This window comes from Falco peregrinus, chromosome 4 (assembly GCF_023634155.1).
Source record: "Falco peregrinus isolate bFalPer1 chromosome 4, bFalPer1.pri, whole genome shotgun sequence".
Lineage (NCBI taxonomy): Eukaryota > Metazoa > Chordata > Aves > Falconiformes > Falconidae > Falco > Falco peregrinus.
In genome coordinates this window covers 59727691-59745214 of record NC_073724.1, presented here as the reverse complement: position 1 = coordinate 59745214, position 17524 = coordinate 59727691, and the positions used below count along the sequence as shown (strand labels likewise).

Below are 17524 nucleotides of genomic sequence, written 5' to 3'. Positions count from 1 at the left end.
TTAATGAAGTCATTTCATCAATCTGTGATTTGTGGTTCAGATTTACTTCATATACATCTAAGCAATTCTCTCAATTAGCAGCATTATATCTCCAGTTTGGTGCAGTTTTAATAAACCTCTGCATAAATATCCACCAAAGACATTATCTAATATGACTAAATAAGGGTGATACATTTCAGGTCACACTTCACTCCCCATTCGGAAACATACACAGTTACTATCCATCAGATGAGAGGAAGCTTTCATCAGAAATCTGGAATAAGGTTTCTAACTCAGTTCTTTTTTGTTGTGAGGTAGCTTAACTGTACTTCCATTCCACTTCAGTAAGAATTTATGAAGCAATAAAATTAGATTTATTGGCTTAGTAACTCTAAAAGAAACATTTGATCTTGGCATTTTTGATGAAACTAGGTACCTGAGTTTAACTTTTATGGTGAAGCTCTTCAATTTTGGTCATTAATACTGATTTATATTTACCACGAAATAGCTTGTGACTGGTTTCAGGCAAAATAAAAGTGATGATTACCATTAGATCTAAGGGAAGGGGAGATGATTCTATGTACAGCTGCAAAGACCAAGCTCTAGCGATATAAAGTATAAGGGGTAAAAGTGTTGCCAGAGTCCAATAAATTCATTACTTTATAATACCATCCAATAAATATAAAGCAAAAGTTTTAATGGCAGTGTTTAGTGAGATACCTTCTGTAATGTTCTCCTTCGTAAAAAGTTACTTATGATTTTCTCTAGTTAGAAGTAAATCTTTAGCATGGATGCTAGTTTGGACTGGTTGCAAGGTACTTTGAGGTTTATTACTTTATTCATCTTGATATGTTTCAAAGAAATTCACTGGGGAGAAACTGCTTTTCTGTAATTGGCCTCTAGAATGGGATTAGAAGCAAGGTATTACAACTTCTCACAGGCGCTTATAATTCTTTTTAAAAAAAATATTAATATTTATATTCACTCATTTCTATAATGATTTCCTATTCTACTGATTTTTTTATTATAAAAATCGTCTAGGTCTTCTTCCCAAGACTCTTAACTCTTCAAAGTTTACTACTGTTTAACTCCCATTCAAAGACGTATGCTCATTTTCAGTTTTGTAGATAAAAGAGACTTGAGCGTTTATTTTGCCTAAATGTGGCATTTCAAGGTACGATTCCACATGGCCAACGTTGGCTCTCATGATTCAAATGTTGGTAATAAAATGTCTTAAGATGATGTTTTATGAACTCCTCACTCATTCTGCAAGAGGACTTTATATTTATGGAGATTGAAGAATGCCTGTGAAATCTTGTTTGTCTTTTCTGATGGAAAACAAGCTAATTAGGTATATGTGCTTGAAAAAAATCTCGATATTGCTTTCCCTACTTGCTAGTAAGTAGAAGGCATGATGGTTTATCAGCTAGTTAGCAAAGTCTTTCTCATACGTGGCCTGGCGATGGGGCTCATGCCAATATGCCTGCTGTATTGCAGAAAATCAAAGAAAGCTAGTATTCAGTTATACCTTCTGCTATCACCAGGTCAACCATAGATTTCTGTTTCAAACTAAGCATGTAGAATATTTCTAAAAAGGTATTTTCTGAAAGCCTGTGTATTCTGACTGTGTAATCTTATTTCCAGCAAATTTCAAATATTGCCAGAAAGTATCAGTGGCAACACTTATTTGAGCAAAAGAAAGATCTCCAGAGTCTCATTTACAGACTTCTTAATACACATCATCCAGTTTACAGAATGAGATATTCTAAAATAGAAATGTTTCTAGCCTAGGAAAAAAATCAGAGATGAACTAAAACAGTTATTTATCTATTCTTGAATGCAGTAGAAGGGTGCTGAGATGGCAAGAAAGACAAAAAGAGAGTTCCTGTTCAGAACATGAACCCACAGCATAATGAGAATTGTTTCTGTATGTGAAGATAGGGATATCTGTAAAACAGACAAACAATACAAAGCATCCAATACAATATGGTGCATAATATCATATTTTGAGTTCTGCTTCAGTCTACATAATTTCCAATGTTTTATTAAACAAACAATACAATTTTTTAAAGCATAGAACATTTTTTTCTTCAAAGAGCTGGAGAAGATACGTGCTACTGATGAGAGGGCTCAGAGTTTGAGTCTATTAGCAAACATATTTCTCCCTTCTTACCATACCTCTCAAGTCACTCAAAGAAATGTTTGTCAGATACAGAGCTAATGTTTCTTTCCACTGTGACCAGCCACTGTCTCTATCTGTACCACTCACACTTGGGTAAGGTAATATTAAAAGGAAAATTACAGTCGTTGAGCAAGCTGACTGATAGATGTGGCAGTAAACAAAGTCTCAGCAAAAATCTCAGAAACTTAAAAAAAATCTCAGAAAAAATTCAGAAAAATTATCATAAATTGGTTTGTTTTAGTAATTGTTTGAGATGAAAACCATTTCCAACTGGTAGCATTCAGCCTGTTCGCATCAAGAACCATTATTTATGACAACAGGTGTAATCTGTCCCCTGGGAGAACTGAGGGAGTCTTAATTAGGATTCTGAGGGTCCTCATTTGAAGGCTAGGTTATATACTTCATCTAATCCTAGAAATATTTCCTCATTATACAGTATCACTTCTAGTTTATCCAGATCAGACATAAGCCTACTGGCTTCCTTCCTGGTTACTGGCAGAAGTTGGAGGAAGAGCAAGAAACGTTTTATCTGGGATAGATGAAAAGGCATGTTAGATCATCCTGCCCCAACAGGTTCATTTCACAGCTTTATGTAGGCAGACTACAAAAAATGTCTATGGACCCTATGGATTTTGGAGCTGAAAACCATCTGGGATGGAAAAAAAAAAAAAAAAAAAAAAGATCAAATAACATCCTTTCTGAAGAATGGGACACAAGTATTGTAAAGAGAATTCTGTTCACCTTGCCAGGAATGGCTAATGGATGGAGCATCTCTTGATGAATGGCAGGATGTCAGCCAAGACAGTAGATCATCAGACAGGATGTCTTCTATATGTGTATTGTTTTTAGGAGTTGCCAAGAATTTTTATGTCGTTTCTTTATAACACACTTGTTTAGTCTACAAGATCAAGAAGTATTTCTAGTCTATAAGGACCTCCTTACAGAGATGTCATTCTGAGAAAAAGGCAAAACTGGAGACATTGTAAAATATTACCAGTTGAAATGCTAAATGCTGTTTTGTAAATCACAGAAATCAATGAGTTGTGGTTAACATCTGTGCCTGGTTTTAACTATTCACAGCTATGTACTGGTCTAAGAGATAAAAATGTTTTTTGAAGATTGGCAAATCATTGTTTTTCTAATTCTATGCTAGGAATTGTCAAACTTGAAATCAAAGTCTCAGTCACCACTAAAACTATAGCTGAAACTAAAAGATATTGAGTATCGGAAACATCATGAGAAAAAGTGTCAGTGATGTTTAGTAACCATGAAAGAATAAAGTAAAATAAGGGGATTTTTCAGAACAAGAAGTACTCTTTTCTAATGTTTGTTCCTTTAGACACTGGTAACATGCCCTTTCATTGGTAAACATGGGATCATTCATGCTATATTTTGCCTTGGGATTCTCTGCTATGATTAAGGAAAGTAATTTTGCTGGAATTAATATGATTGACAGCTGGCCAACACAAATATATATGGACCCTTCCTCTGAGAAGAAAAGTGAAATAAAACAGAGGAAGACAAGAAGAAAGCAAAAACCAACACAAAATAATCTGTAGTCGTATATAAAACAATGCTTGTAATTTTGATGTGCTGTCAGTTCCTATTTAATTTTCAAAACTGAAGCAATAGTTTAATACAGAAAGTTACGATTGTGGTGGGTGAGATTTTGCAAATAAATGCCACAATGTAGTAATAAATTGTCACTATTGTAGAGGATACAGAGCCTTGTTCTGTTATACTTGCCCTGTAGGTGAGATACTAATTATGTAAAATCTTCAACTCTTTTCATGTAGTGTGTGCATCATCTAATAGTACAAGACTAAGATTATCAAGTGGAATTCATAAAAAAGTTTGGGGTGACATGTTTTCCTCTCAAGAAGTGAATCTCCAGTAAATCAAGATATTTCTTCGAAATACCACAGTTTTGATAAGGAATGTTATTTGGTGTAGTCAATAGGCTGGCTGCTAAGGCTTTTACCTGGAGTTTTAGAAACTAGGGCCATGTTCCTGTTTTGCCTATTTGTAATAATTCATTACATTGGTTTGGTTTGGTCCTTTCCTTATACAAATATTTATATATTCCTTGAAAAAGTAAGAGACACCAATTTGACAAAATAAGTCATGGCACTCAACTGGAATGTAAGCAATACAGCCTCAAATCTATTAATTGAATCTGATAAGCTGTTCAGTCCATGTTAAGTTGCTCTCAATAACTGTGAAATATAATGTAATATTTCAGATGCTATGCAATATTACGTAGCAGTTCATGTTTTGCCTTCCTATAAGGAAGGCTCTAGATAAGTGACAAAAAATAAGAATGAAAATTTATTAAGTATTCTGAACTTGCAAACTATTTTTTTCCAAAATTTAAGTTAAATAACATAATAATTCTGACTTTTCAGTATTATTCTGAGGTAGTTTATTTTTAAAATGTCTAATTCTTCTTTATAGAAATGGACCGGTTTTGTTGAAAACACATTGTGACAAGCAATGTGCACCCATGTCTAATCAGGAACACTTGGGAATGAGGCTTACATTTTAAAACACAACTTAAATTGCACTCATTGCTAGTGATGGAGGTGGTGATACATCTTTATGCTTCTTGTAGAAATTCCCTTGGAGGCTAATCAACCTCATGATAACCTCCTCTGCCCAGCGAAGTCATTTTAGACTAGATTTATTATGCAACTTTCTATGTCTGACATTTACACACACAGCCAGTCTTGTGACAATCAGTAGTGCATTGAACTAGTATGCCTTAGAAATGAAGACAAACTTCTTGGGTATCACTTCTGAAGAAGGCTGTGCTTTTCCCTGAGGATTTTGGTTTTTCTAGCTTGTTTTGCAGTACCCAATTATTTTATGTTTTTACTTTTTCTTTTGTTTATTATAATAGGAATTTATTTTCAGGGCTGGAGCATCCCCTAATTAAATGGTAGTGTTTACAATGACTGTAATAGAACTATACTAAAGTACTTCAACAGTGGATCACATTTTTCCCCTTTATGTCTATATCTGGATACGCACACAGATTTAGACATAGAAGAAACAAGGGACATGGAAGAAAATTGTGGAAGGAAAAGTAGATTTTAGAAACAGGAGGCTGTGTTATTATTTTTAATGCATATAAACCCATACATTTACAAATTATGTTAGCAAAGGGAAAGGAAAAATCATCTGCTTTAGAAAGTGTCCATCTCTTTTCTCAGAAAGCTGCATGATATTACCTTTGGTGATTTTTCCTGTTCCAGAGAGCTGTTGGCTGTAGTGCAGTCTCTCATTCTGCTGGCAGATCATTTCACTCTGGAGAAAGTCTCACTGCATTCACATAGGCAAACTACAACAAATTTTTGACCGCAATCCTCTTTTCATGTTCTCTGTCTAATAATACCATGAAGAAAATAAAGAAAAAGTCAGCCTCAGTGAGCCCAGACCCTTCCTATTTCATATTTCTCAAATCTTTCCAAAGCAGGCAGCAGGGTATCCCAAGACATTAATTTTTCTCCTGGTATTGAGCTTAGTTTCTTCTCCAGACCAGGGTTACAACAACAGTCCCAAGTAAGTACAGCATAAAAACACCTCTGTCCCTTTCCAATTTCTGCTGTCCAAATCCTAGGTGACTGCCCTGCCCTAATCCCTCCACTGGGTCAAAATAAAAGCCCTTCCCTGAATGCAGACAGTGGCACATGACAAAATAGATGCACTGGCAACAAGTATTCTTTTGTGTATACAGAGAAGAAATATCAGTCTTCTTCATGGCCAAATCCTGACTGTTCTTTCCCCTGAGAGATGTAACCTCTTGTGCAGCCTGAGCTCATGGCCTCTGCTTCATGCTGGCACAGAGAGGACTTTGGCTTAACACATTTCCCTTGAAGTACATTTAGTAGGAGCAGTTCTGGCTGTCAAACAAATGTAAACTGGAGGGGGTAACTGGGGTCAGCTAAGCAATTTTGATGCCTCCCCTAAATGGCTATCCCTCATCTGAGTGAATAGACACCTACCTTTACCTTTAGAAACTGGACTTTAAAGAAGCTAAGATCGTTTCCTTCTCTTACAAATTTCGTTTTTAAAGTGGCTGCTAAAACAGTCTTGAAGCCTGCTTTTTTATTTATGTTTGATATAACCGGGTTGGTGGGTAGAATTTTGCTTTTGTTGTATACATGGTCTGCTTGTGTATTTCATGCCATGTTTTTGAAATACAGCCTGCTTTTGTTCTTGAACAGAATTATTTTGTCAGAAACAAGTTAGATTATTCACTTGCTTGAATTTTTATTAACTGTAAAATCTTTTTTTCCCCAGTGACCACGTATTTGAAATTGGAGTACTGGATATTTTTGGATTTGAAGAATTTCAAAAGAATACTTTTGAACAGGTAAGTGGCTAAGTTTTTCTGAATTTACTGTTAATGATAATTCTTCTATTAAGGTTTTAAACAAAAGTGTTTTGCTCAGAATATAAATATACATGGAGGTGAAAATTTGCTCTTATTTTTTTTTCCCCATTCTGCCTATATGGGTGTGAATTAAAGACACAGGCTGTGTAGTTATTAATCATTTTGAAAGAATCTAGTAAACACCTACCATAATAATTTGGAAGAGGGTAGTCTCAGCACTGAAAGACAATCTGAGGAAAATACTTTGTGTTGTCTGTTTTTATGTTTGTGGAAGTGATACTTCAACTAGGTCGGTGAGTAGGAGGACAATACACTGGATTGGAAGAAAGATCAAAAGGTCTTCGGATGCCTTGGAGAAAAAATAGAACAAAAATCCTACATTATGCTAAGTGTCATTACTGGCAGATTCACCTCTGTGTGACTTTATAACATGTGACTTTTAAAAAAAATTCAATTACATCTGTGGAAAATAATTTAAACTTTAGCTCTCTGAATGCTTAAAAGTCCATTTAAGTATCAAACATTTTTTGAAAATTACGGAACTCTTTGCCTGCCTCCAACATTAGTCTCTGAACACCAAAGCTCTTGTGAATTATGTGTTTCAGAAAGCATTAGCAACTCTACACAATGTGCTGAAAGAGATGTCTAAGTTATTGTTCAGTTGTTCATTCAATCTGTAATGCAGCAGAAGAAAATCAAAGCATAGAACAGAAAATCAAAGCATAGAAAAGAATAGAGATGGCATCAGCAACAACAAAGAACATGTTATTGTTTGAATCAAAATTGGCCCCTTCATCCCAGTCAACCCATTGTTTTATGGCTCAGCTTTCTAGTGAAATAGAAGTCATAGGGCCACATTAGTTCACTTTGTGTAGCATGTTTACATCACTACCCAATTTGCAAATGTTTGAAAGCACAAACAGGATGAGCTTACCTCTTACTTCAAAAGAGCACATAAGAATGCAATAAACCACAATCCATTTCCCCTCACAAAACCTTGTGCTGTTACAGTTCTACCTTGCTCAAACTTTTGCTGGATTAAGGACTATTAATGTGTGCCAGTATTCACATTTACTCAGTGTGAATGTCTACTTTGGGGAGGAAATATCAAGTGAAAAAGAAAAAACATGTTAACAGACTGAATCTATGCAAAAAAAATCTATAAAACCTACTGATTAATAAGGATAAAATATTCTATGCATTTTAAATGCCTCTCAAAAGAGCGGGGTGTATCTTGTGACTTACTGGTTATTTTCCTTTGATTCTGTTCTGCATTGTTTTTTGTCATAAAACTCATATAAGTTCTGCAACTGACATAATTAAATACCACAAATTCCAGTTTCTGGAGTAAGTAATTTTCAGCTCAGCGACTGCAGAGAATGCATGAAGAGAAAATATGAGACTTCAAGAAAAAGGAGTAAAAAGTAGCTTATTTTATGATTTCTGCACAGCAAACATGATAATTTCAAAGTGTATTTTGCATTTTTATTTTATTTTTTCTAAATAAATATATTTCAAGATATACTTAATGTCCCTCCACCTGGACTGCATGCATTTTGTTGACTAATATTGAGTAATACCCTGAGTCATTACCTCAGAAAATACTAAACTGCATTCCTGAAAAGGCAGAATAAAGGTGAAGGAATTACAAATAAAAATAATCATTTTTATATGAACTCTGTAATGTGATAAACACATCTGATTCCTGAAGTGATGGGTTGCAGTATCAATAAACAGAAGCGGTTTGTTTCTCCACATGGCACAGTGTAATCACGCAGACACACACAAAACAGCCTGCACTCAAAAGCTCAAGCTGTCTAGTAGTCTAGCCTAGCTCAGTATTCTGCCTGGGCTCATTAACCCTGATGATAAACAGGCTTGTTAGCCCAGATAGGGTCCTTGTGCAAAACATTGCATCATGTCTGCAAACATGCCCAGTGTCAAGCCCTGTGACTGCGGAACATTAACATTAAATGTTACAGCCAAACAGTGGAGAAGCCATAAAAATTACTTTTTCTTCACATTTATTTAAGATGGCATCACAAAAGTAATGTGGGGAAAATTAACCTTTTGCTTCAAATCAGTGTAAGACAAGGTGTTCTTTCCGATATCTGTTTGCTTGCTTTCTTGAAAAAAAAAATTACAACTGTTTTCAAGAAAGATTAAAACCTGATTGCCCAAATCTGGGGACATTCCAAGCTTCTGTGTGAATCTTTCTGGTACTTCAAATCAGATCAGTGGATAGACAGTTTAATACCATAATTAAGAAAGCAATATGATACTAAATCACATGTCAATTTAAGCAATTCAGTTTAATAGACTGTGTTTGAGGATGGTTCAGGAAGAGAGAGCTGGATAAACTAGGTAGAATAACTTGCTCAGTGCAGTCTGTTGGAATGACAAGGCATTAGGGAATTGAAATGTCAACAGCAAACCAAGAACTGGTCTAGGAATGGTTCACGAACAATGCATAGGACAATAGATGTCAAAGAACTAGAAAAGTAAGGTTAATTGTGTCTACACCAAAAATATGGTAACTTCTGCAGGCAGCGTGATGTGACTGACAGCTTCTAAGGAGAATATTTTTATAGCCAATTACAAAGAAGGCGGCATTAGAAGTTAAAAGCAGCCTTAAGTAAGTGTATGGTTTTCCTTGTACTTGGTGAGCGTTGGTAAGCCTTCATTTTATAGAATGTGTGTAATACATTCAATTTATATTAGAAAAAATAGGACATGTAAATCGAAAATAACAGTAAATAAGTACATGGGATAAGTGGCAGTGAGTGGAGTTGTGGTTTCTGGTGTGAAGTTTAAGAGCTGAAAGACAGGGGACAGTGTTTTTAGAAGCCACAGTCTGAGGGAGCCTTGCTCAATGAAGAGTGGAAGGTTCTGAATTACCAGGACTCAATGAGTTAGTACTCATCAGCTAAGTCATGGTAAATGACTACAGTACACTGCTAGCTCACCCCAATTACAATTTACGGTCACTTCCTAGTAGTGGTCATTAGCTCGGAAACAGCATTTTCCTAGAGCAGCTGCATACCTGCTGTGTGCCAGAACAGCTTTGTGTACTGCCACACTGGAACATGGTCAGAAGTGAGCACAGATTTCTCTGTCCTAGTCTGTACAGAAATAGCCTTTGTTTTGTGATTATTTCAGGAAATGTGAATGCTCTACCAAAAATAGCAATGGCGGTTTTCAGTGTTAGTTTTCAATGTTTCCTCAGGTTTTCTTGTTTGTGAGGGACTATATTTGTTTACAGTTTAATCTGCACTCCTTTGAAAGTAGAAAACTTCTGCTTCTCTTCCAGTAGAGTTTAAAACTTGGTTAGGTCTTATTCATGGTTCCTTCACAGCACAACTAAAAATACTGCAATCAAGGAATGCTGCTATCTTCGTTATACCTTTATGCTAGTATATTCTTTGACCACAAGAGCATGCCACACAAACAGAAAGAACTCATAGCCAATGAACATAACGAGTGACATAGGCAGGAAGGAAGGTTGTTAAAGCTGTTTTTAGGAAAACTGTTACAGCAGAAGTACCAAACCTTAGAGTAGCAAAAGTAGCTTTTCTTCAGTCAGGTCTTTCAGCAGAAGTGGAGGTCTGTAATTGTGAAAGTATCACAAAGAGCAAGAATGCAGCTAAATAAAATGGACTCTAGTAGTGTTTTCTCTCTGATGTCAAATTCAGGTGGCAAGCTGAAAAAATATTTAGCTCTTGCTAAACAACTTGTTTAGCTCTTGCATGGCACATTGCTCCTGTAGACCTCTTAAGTTTTGCAGGAGAAAGTATATATATAATCTCCTCCTTTTTTATAGGAAATACCAGTGATTTATCTGAATTAGGACTGTGGGTCACTGAAACAGTCAAGTGTCTCTTGAGTCCCGTTCAGCTCTATACCCATTAAAGTATGTGCACACTATCTGTGTGATGCAGTAGAGCGCTGGGAGAGGCATGGCTCCTGCAGCAGCTCTGTGCAGCACATCTCTTCTGACAGGAGCCAGCTGGCTCCGAGAGCGCAGAGCATTGCCTGCCCCACTCAGCACTTCAGAGTCACCATGGTGAAGCAGAAGAGCCTGTAAAACCCAGCTGTGTTCACAGGAATTTTCACCTAAGTTTATTGTTAGGTGTGGTAGGTTTTAACTTTTCAACATGTTATTTCTTTAGTTAACCCTGCTGAGACTTCATTTACTTTTGTCATGTGACCTTTCCTAGCCAAAAGAGTGTAACAGATTATTTTCTATTAAATTGCATTGCCTCAGCCATTAGACCGCTCCTTGCTATCCAGATGTAAGCTCATGTTGCCCATTCTGTAGACGGATGAATATGACTGGATAGAAGTTACATGATTTAACTTTTCTGTGGTCATTGCAGTCTCAGTGTTAGCAGACGGTCATGCACTCCAGTTTTTACATTCGGACAGTCTGAAGGAGTAATCCAATATTTTATTTTGTGCAGAAGAAATCAGCCTTCTTTGATTTTGGCTGTCCAGAGGATAGAATGATGGTCCTGCTTGCCTCTGCACTAGCCTGTGGAGCAGGCAGCTGCTGGTGCATGCTGAGCTCTGATACTACATAGGGACTTGAATGCAGAACCTCCCACTGCAGTTCCTAGTGCTGGGGCATTCGTTATTCCCCATAGGATGAGGGACAGTGCTTTACTATCTTAATTCAGCCTTTAACAAGTTAAAATAACATTGTATTTTTAAGTCAGAGTTTTGCTAGCCTCCATGCACCGGAAGGTTTTAATATCCTTCTTGCAGAGCAGCGACAGCCAGCTGATCCCTGGCATCAGGGAGCTGGGCATGAGGAGGATCCCAAAGCTGGCCATGCCCTCCCTGATGGGCACCATCCAGCAGGGCCTGAGCACGGTGGGCAGAGCCAGGGCCGGTAACGGCATCCATCAGCAGCCCTGACATGGCAAGCAGCAAGCTGGGGCTGGGGTCCTGTCAGGAGCAGCTGGAGACAGGGCTGGAAACTGGCACCGCCATGGTGTTGCCTGGGGCAAAGTGGGGGTGGGGGTCCCAGGAAAGGCTGAGTGGAGCTGCGAAAGCCTATTCCTGTCCTCAGGGGCTTGGTGATACTGTGTTTTAATTTGTTCCTCAACACAGTTCCTATGGATTTTATGCTCTGTCTGCCTTTTGTCATGGTGTACCCCTGTTCCCTCTCAGTTTCTTTGGTTTTTTTTCCAGTCTGCACACATTTTTTTCCAGTTGTGCAGGACACTGTTGTCTGTCCAGTGTTCCAGTCAGCCACTGGAAAACCAATGTTACTCACTTTTAAAGTTGGTTAATTGTGTACCTGACATTAAATGTTTATTTTTTCTTTATTTTTTATGGTGGTCACTTTGTGGCCAAAGATGAAGTAATTTCCCTAAAACTGAGATTCCCAGCTAGATTCAGTTTGTGATTGATTGGTGAAATGCTGTGCAAGGATCTTTATTAATTGATATTTTACTTCTCCACAGCAGCACCCTTTTTTGTCCTACAGTACTTGCGGGCCAGTAGTATGAGAGAAAAAATAATTCAGAACTATTTCAGTGTCTTTAATTCCAAATTCTTTTAAGGAGAGATTGCCTTACCATGTTTGTTTGCTTGTTTGTTTAATACTTCTATATGTACAAATTCAGGTGGGGGACTATGCCATTACTGAAATTGTGTCCCTTTTGGAGAAGTTTTTCAGACCTTTCTTTGCGAAAGGATTTTCAGGTGGCAGCTACCCATACTGTTTTCCTTTATTTGAGGAACACAGATCAGCTAATGGCAACTGACCTCAGAGATGACATGAATTCCCAGTGAAATAAAGTTCTTCTGATGGAAAGGCAGAAGGACTATGTTTGAGTTTGTGTTGGAGCTGCAAGGAGAACAAGAAATCTGTATTAGATCATATTGTCCTTAAATGGCTAAGGAAGAAATAGAATTCCTTATTAAATACATTAAATTATTGTAATGAATGCATTAAATATATTCATTAAAATATTCTGATTGCTACTCTACATTAAGAAAAGGATGTGGAAATGTTAGGATACCAGATACAAGGGGGAACAGTCATCAAGACACTTCTGAAAAATAACTGATTATCAGGCTTAGGTTTAAAAATACTTTCTGAGTCCAACTTCAGTAAATAGAAGATGATTCTGCCTTCCGTTATCTTAGAATTACAAGTCTGAGAAATGCACATCCTTGCAAATTAAACTTGGTATTGTAGCTTCATCATCCTGGCTCATACACATACAGTCTGATAGATGTGTTGATATGACAGCTGCAAGCTTTACTCCATGCTCTGAACACACATCCCTTGAGAGAGCTAATGCTTCTGCATGACCAAAGGATGTAAATGAGGTTTACAAAGGGTGTTTGCATCCATCGTTCCCTCACTGATTGACTGTCACCAAGTTTTCTTTTCATAAATCCCCCCCCCTTTTTTTTTTTTTGGCTATGCCTTTTCAAGCAGTTATTTATATAAAGTGAGGAGCAAGAAAATTTCATTAGTCATAGATGCTTTTCTGTCTTTGGAGTATGCCACAATATTGGTCTTCTCCCTAAATTTGGATTTGAAGTGTACTTAATAGTACTAACTGGTCAAATGCAGTAAAAGAAAGAGAGTTCAAGCTAACACTATTTAATGTGATGAATACTTATTGCTTTTACTGAATGCCACTATATTATTTTTCAAATTCTACAATTTAGATAATACTGCAAGTTCTTTGCTTAAATACTTGAACAAGAATTTTTTTTTAAATAATAATAATCTGGAAGTACTTTTTAATGAAGACTTGGAGAAATGGTGTATTTGTTTTCACTGAGACATGGTAGTAAGCTAGGATTAGAAAGAAAGACAGGTAAAAAGGAGGATTTCTTAAAAAGAGGCATACAGTGGAGTCAATAAGAGGCATGTAAAGAACAGTTTAACAAGTACCATAGGTAATGTTGAGTAATGCTGCCAGATAAAGCAAACATACCACATTCAAAGGTTCTCCCACAACATTTGTTTTAGGTAGAAAAATAATTGTGTTGTCTTTTGCTGTTAGTACTATATTTCCATCTAATTTTCATGGGTGCAATGAAATATGTGTTTAAAACATGTAGTTTTCTGAACTTTTCGTATCTTTGGAAGAAAATGTCATTGTTTTATATAATACTTCATATAACATGGAGCAAAAGAAGTTTAGTTAGCAAAGCTAGTTTACTTCATTTTCATCTGATTTCTACATTTCAGCTGTTTTAATTATTACGTCAACCTGTGTCGAACTTTTAATTTCAAACATTCATTTTATTACCTTTTTCCAGCAGGTTCTATAAAACACTGAAATGGAGAAAGATATGATCAGAATGTCTTGCTTTTCAGCAGTCTCTGGCTGGTCTCCTGGTTCTCATTCTGCAAGGCTGTTACAATCATTGCTAGAGACAGCAGCTTTGGTCAAGCTTGCAGTTTGTATAAGCACTTGAGCTTACTTTTTGGTCTGGTTTGCAGAACCTTACTGTCACTATGACAAGTCTGCCAATCTGAATGACAGTATTGTTTATGTTACTAAAAAGCACACCAATGTATGCCGTAATATACTGATCACTAGAATTTATGTGTGTGGGTTTTTTTCTGTACTCATCCAGCATGTTATGTATGAATATTTTAACAAAATACTATGCCTTTTACTTCTGGCAGTTAAAACCAATGGTATTTGTCAGATCTTTTCAAGATATGGCTAAGACAGTCTTGCCCTTTGGCTCAAATTGTGTAGTTTAATAATTTTGCTGCGCAGTCAGGTCCTCAAGTACATTTATTGGTTTTATGTATTTTAGGAGATTGGCACAGGATAAAAAGTAAGCTTGAGTTGATAGTGATTTTGTCAACATTTCTTATGGTAAAATATACCTATGTAAAGTGAAAGGACATGGTTCTCTAAATAACTCATTTGCAAATAAAGATATATGCAGCATGCATCATTTTAAAGCTTTACATATCCTATGAAGTATAAGCTTGTAAGGGTATGTTGCCTTCTAAAATAATGTTATGAAAATAACATTCTGAAAAGATTTTGTAATTAGAATTAGAATTTGAAAAGTGATCAGTGAAGAATATTTTGCCTGCCACAAAATTTAAAAAGCTGTCTTTTTCCATAAAATAAGTAGGTAGTGTAAGTCAATTTTATAGTTTCATTGTAAATAAAATGAGATAAAAATCTGAATCTTTAGAAATCCCACTTTAAAAAAACTGGTGGGTTTATTAGAGGCTGTCTTTTGTCTGCATTATCATACATTGGTAAAGGCAGTTAATAACAGACATTTGGTTATAAAATGTGGTTTTGTTTTGTTTCTTCTTACTGTTATTCACACTAGACTATTTCATTGTGTAGCAACTGCAAGTTGACTGTAGTAGCATGAGGCATTAATGGAAAATTCAGGCAACTATTACACATCACTTGGGTTCTTTTCCCTCATCTGGATGTTAAGCCATGTAATTATAGGATTGCTCTAAATATTTCATATTTTTTAATGTGGCTTACAGGTGGAATTGCTTTTACACACTTTATTCATTGAAGATATACTTTATGCCAAAAAAAATATGTGACTAGTTTAGCCTGAAAAGAGACTGCATGCAAGCATACTTTGCATCATTCCTTATATAAAGCGTTCTTCCACCCTTTTAGGAGTTTCTGCTTTGTTAATTTGTTAGTGACAGTACCGTTTTGAGGACGTTTTAGAATTTTCCATTAGAATTTCCACTTTAACATAAATAAAACACTAAAAACATGTTTTCCACAAAGTTATTAAATATTTATTTTTTTGCAGATTGTGAGCTTTGAATAAAATGCAAAAGGTCCCAAAAGAAGCTGATACAACTCCCACCTGTTTTTAATTGAAAATCAGATTCCTATTAAACTATTTATTTTGCAAAAGTGGCACTACACCTCTTATAAGACAATCAAAGAAAATATTTGAGAGGCTTTTATATTATTTATCTTTTCAAACTTTGAACTTGCCAGCCTTCCCTTACAATATCAATAAAATGGAGAGAATCAACTAATAAAATGTCCCTAGATGTTTTATAACATATATTTGGGCAAAACACAGTGAGTTATTCAGACACTGCTTTAGACTTCAGTGACATTGTATGTGGAAGCAGAGTTTTAATGTCCTTGTAAATTTTGAACTAACTACAGTCAGAATCTTAACCAAATATGTAGTTATTTTTTCTGAAAGCACATTACATCTGTGTAGTTTCCCTGAATATAAATGGCAGAAGAATATTAAGTGTACCAATTTATACTTAGAGCTACCTCACTTCAATCAGTGGAATTAGTGTAAATTTGCACTATATTTGATAATGCTGGTGTTTGATAATTCTTATGTGGAATTCACAATAAACTGTGCAGACAGAAAACTGTTTATTCCTAATTTAATACTAATAGCTGTTAAAATGTAAATTTCCCTAGGGTCTTGCTAATCTATGATCTGCCGAGAGGAGCATATTGTGGATTGACATTTCTTCAAATTCAATATTAGACGTGCAGTAAAACCTACACCGATGAATTATCCAGTGAGCTTCTAATACTAATTTTTTCTTCGTTTTACAATAGCTATGTGTCAACATGACCAATGAGAAGATACACCAGTACATCAGTGAAGTGCTTTTCCTGCAAGAGCAAGCCGAATGTGTACGAGAGGGAGTTGCCATGGAAACAGTGTATTCTCCTGGTAACCACACTGCAGCCTTGGATTTTTTCTTTCAGGTAGTTTTCAGATCTATTTTACACCATGTGTATTTTTACACAGTCTCTGCATGTTAGACTGATACAAACTTTTGCCTGCAATTTCTGATTTATGAATCAATCTGTAGAGAAGATTATGGGTCCAAAGAGACCATAGAGAGGGCTGTCATAACTGCCCTCATAGGCTGAGGGCTGACCGAGCTTTCTAACAGTCCAGGGTTGGAGAAGATGTCACAGAAACTCCTTGCCTGTACTGATTAATGTGTAATATCTGTGTATCACGCCGTGTCATTAATGCAGCTGTGGGACAGATAAGTCTGTGTTGTAAGCCTGACAGCTTCTTTTGTGCCTGAAGCTGGTTTCTGGACTATAACTTCTAAGAAGGAAGTAGCCCAAGCAGTATCCTGAAAGATCATCAATAGTTACAATTTTTGGCAACTGAAATATTATTCCCTATGTTTCTTGCAGAATTATCTGATGTGCATAGCCTTGGAGACTTACCAGAATATTTTAACCATTTTTTTTCCTTTTCTTTGTGGTGATATATGTAGCTGTTTACTAAATGACAAGCTGTGTTACTCTACAAGGAAAAACTGACATTCTAGTCCTCCTGTATAGAACGAGAAAAATCTGGTTTTCATTTCAGAAACCATCAGGCTTTTTGTCAATGCTGGATGAAGAAAGCCAATCTATTTGGTCAGTGGAACAGAGTCTTTCTAAACGCATTCAGGCTTACCTGGATACATCAGACACAAATACAGTATATTCCTCCACAAAAGATGGAAATGGTAACCTAGCCCCAAAGGATCAGGGCTCCACCTTCACTGTTATGCATTATGCTGGGAGGGTAAGTTGTCTCAATGATTGGTTTCACACAGCTAATGTAAAAGAGTAAACAAAACAAAATTCTGCATGGCTTCTCCAACTCCTGGCTATAAAACACAACTCACTTTCTAGTGATTAATTTTCAGAGGACAACTTAGAATTTCAATGCAATATCTAGTCTATAAAATCTGTAGTTTGTATCACATTGTGCAGAATTCAGGCTACCTAATTCTGGCTCCTAAATTGGATCTTCATTGTAAGCATTTCATGTAGAGGGGGGTGATTCAGATACCTCAGTATAAATTTTTAATGCCATTTTAGTTGGCTGTCACTTTGCTTTCAGATGTTGTTCCAGAACAGTACAGATTCCCTGTAGATCCTCTGCCATATATGTAGATACCTGGGATACCAGCATGCATCTGGTAAAAAAAG

At 36.3% G+C, this 17524-nt stretch overlaps 1 protein-coding gene across 3 annotated transcripts in view; it reads left to right on the top strand.

Moving 5' to 3' along the window:
• MYO16 (myosin XVI) overlaps positions 1-17524 on the top strand; it is a 412120-nt gene that overhangs the window by 289151 nt on the left and 105445 nt on the right. For 2 of the 3 annotated variants that reach the window (XM_055802518.1, XM_055802517.1), the window contains exons 21-23: positions 6464-6536; positions 16136-16288; positions 16914-17114. In XM_055802518.1, the coding sequence (XP_055658493.1) occupies positions 6464-6536; positions 16136-16288; positions 16914-17114 (427 nt within the window). The remainder of the gene's footprint in view (positions 1-6463; positions 6537-16135; positions 16289-16913; positions 17115-17524) is intronic. The other variant, XM_055802516.1, reaches the window with a different exon arrangement.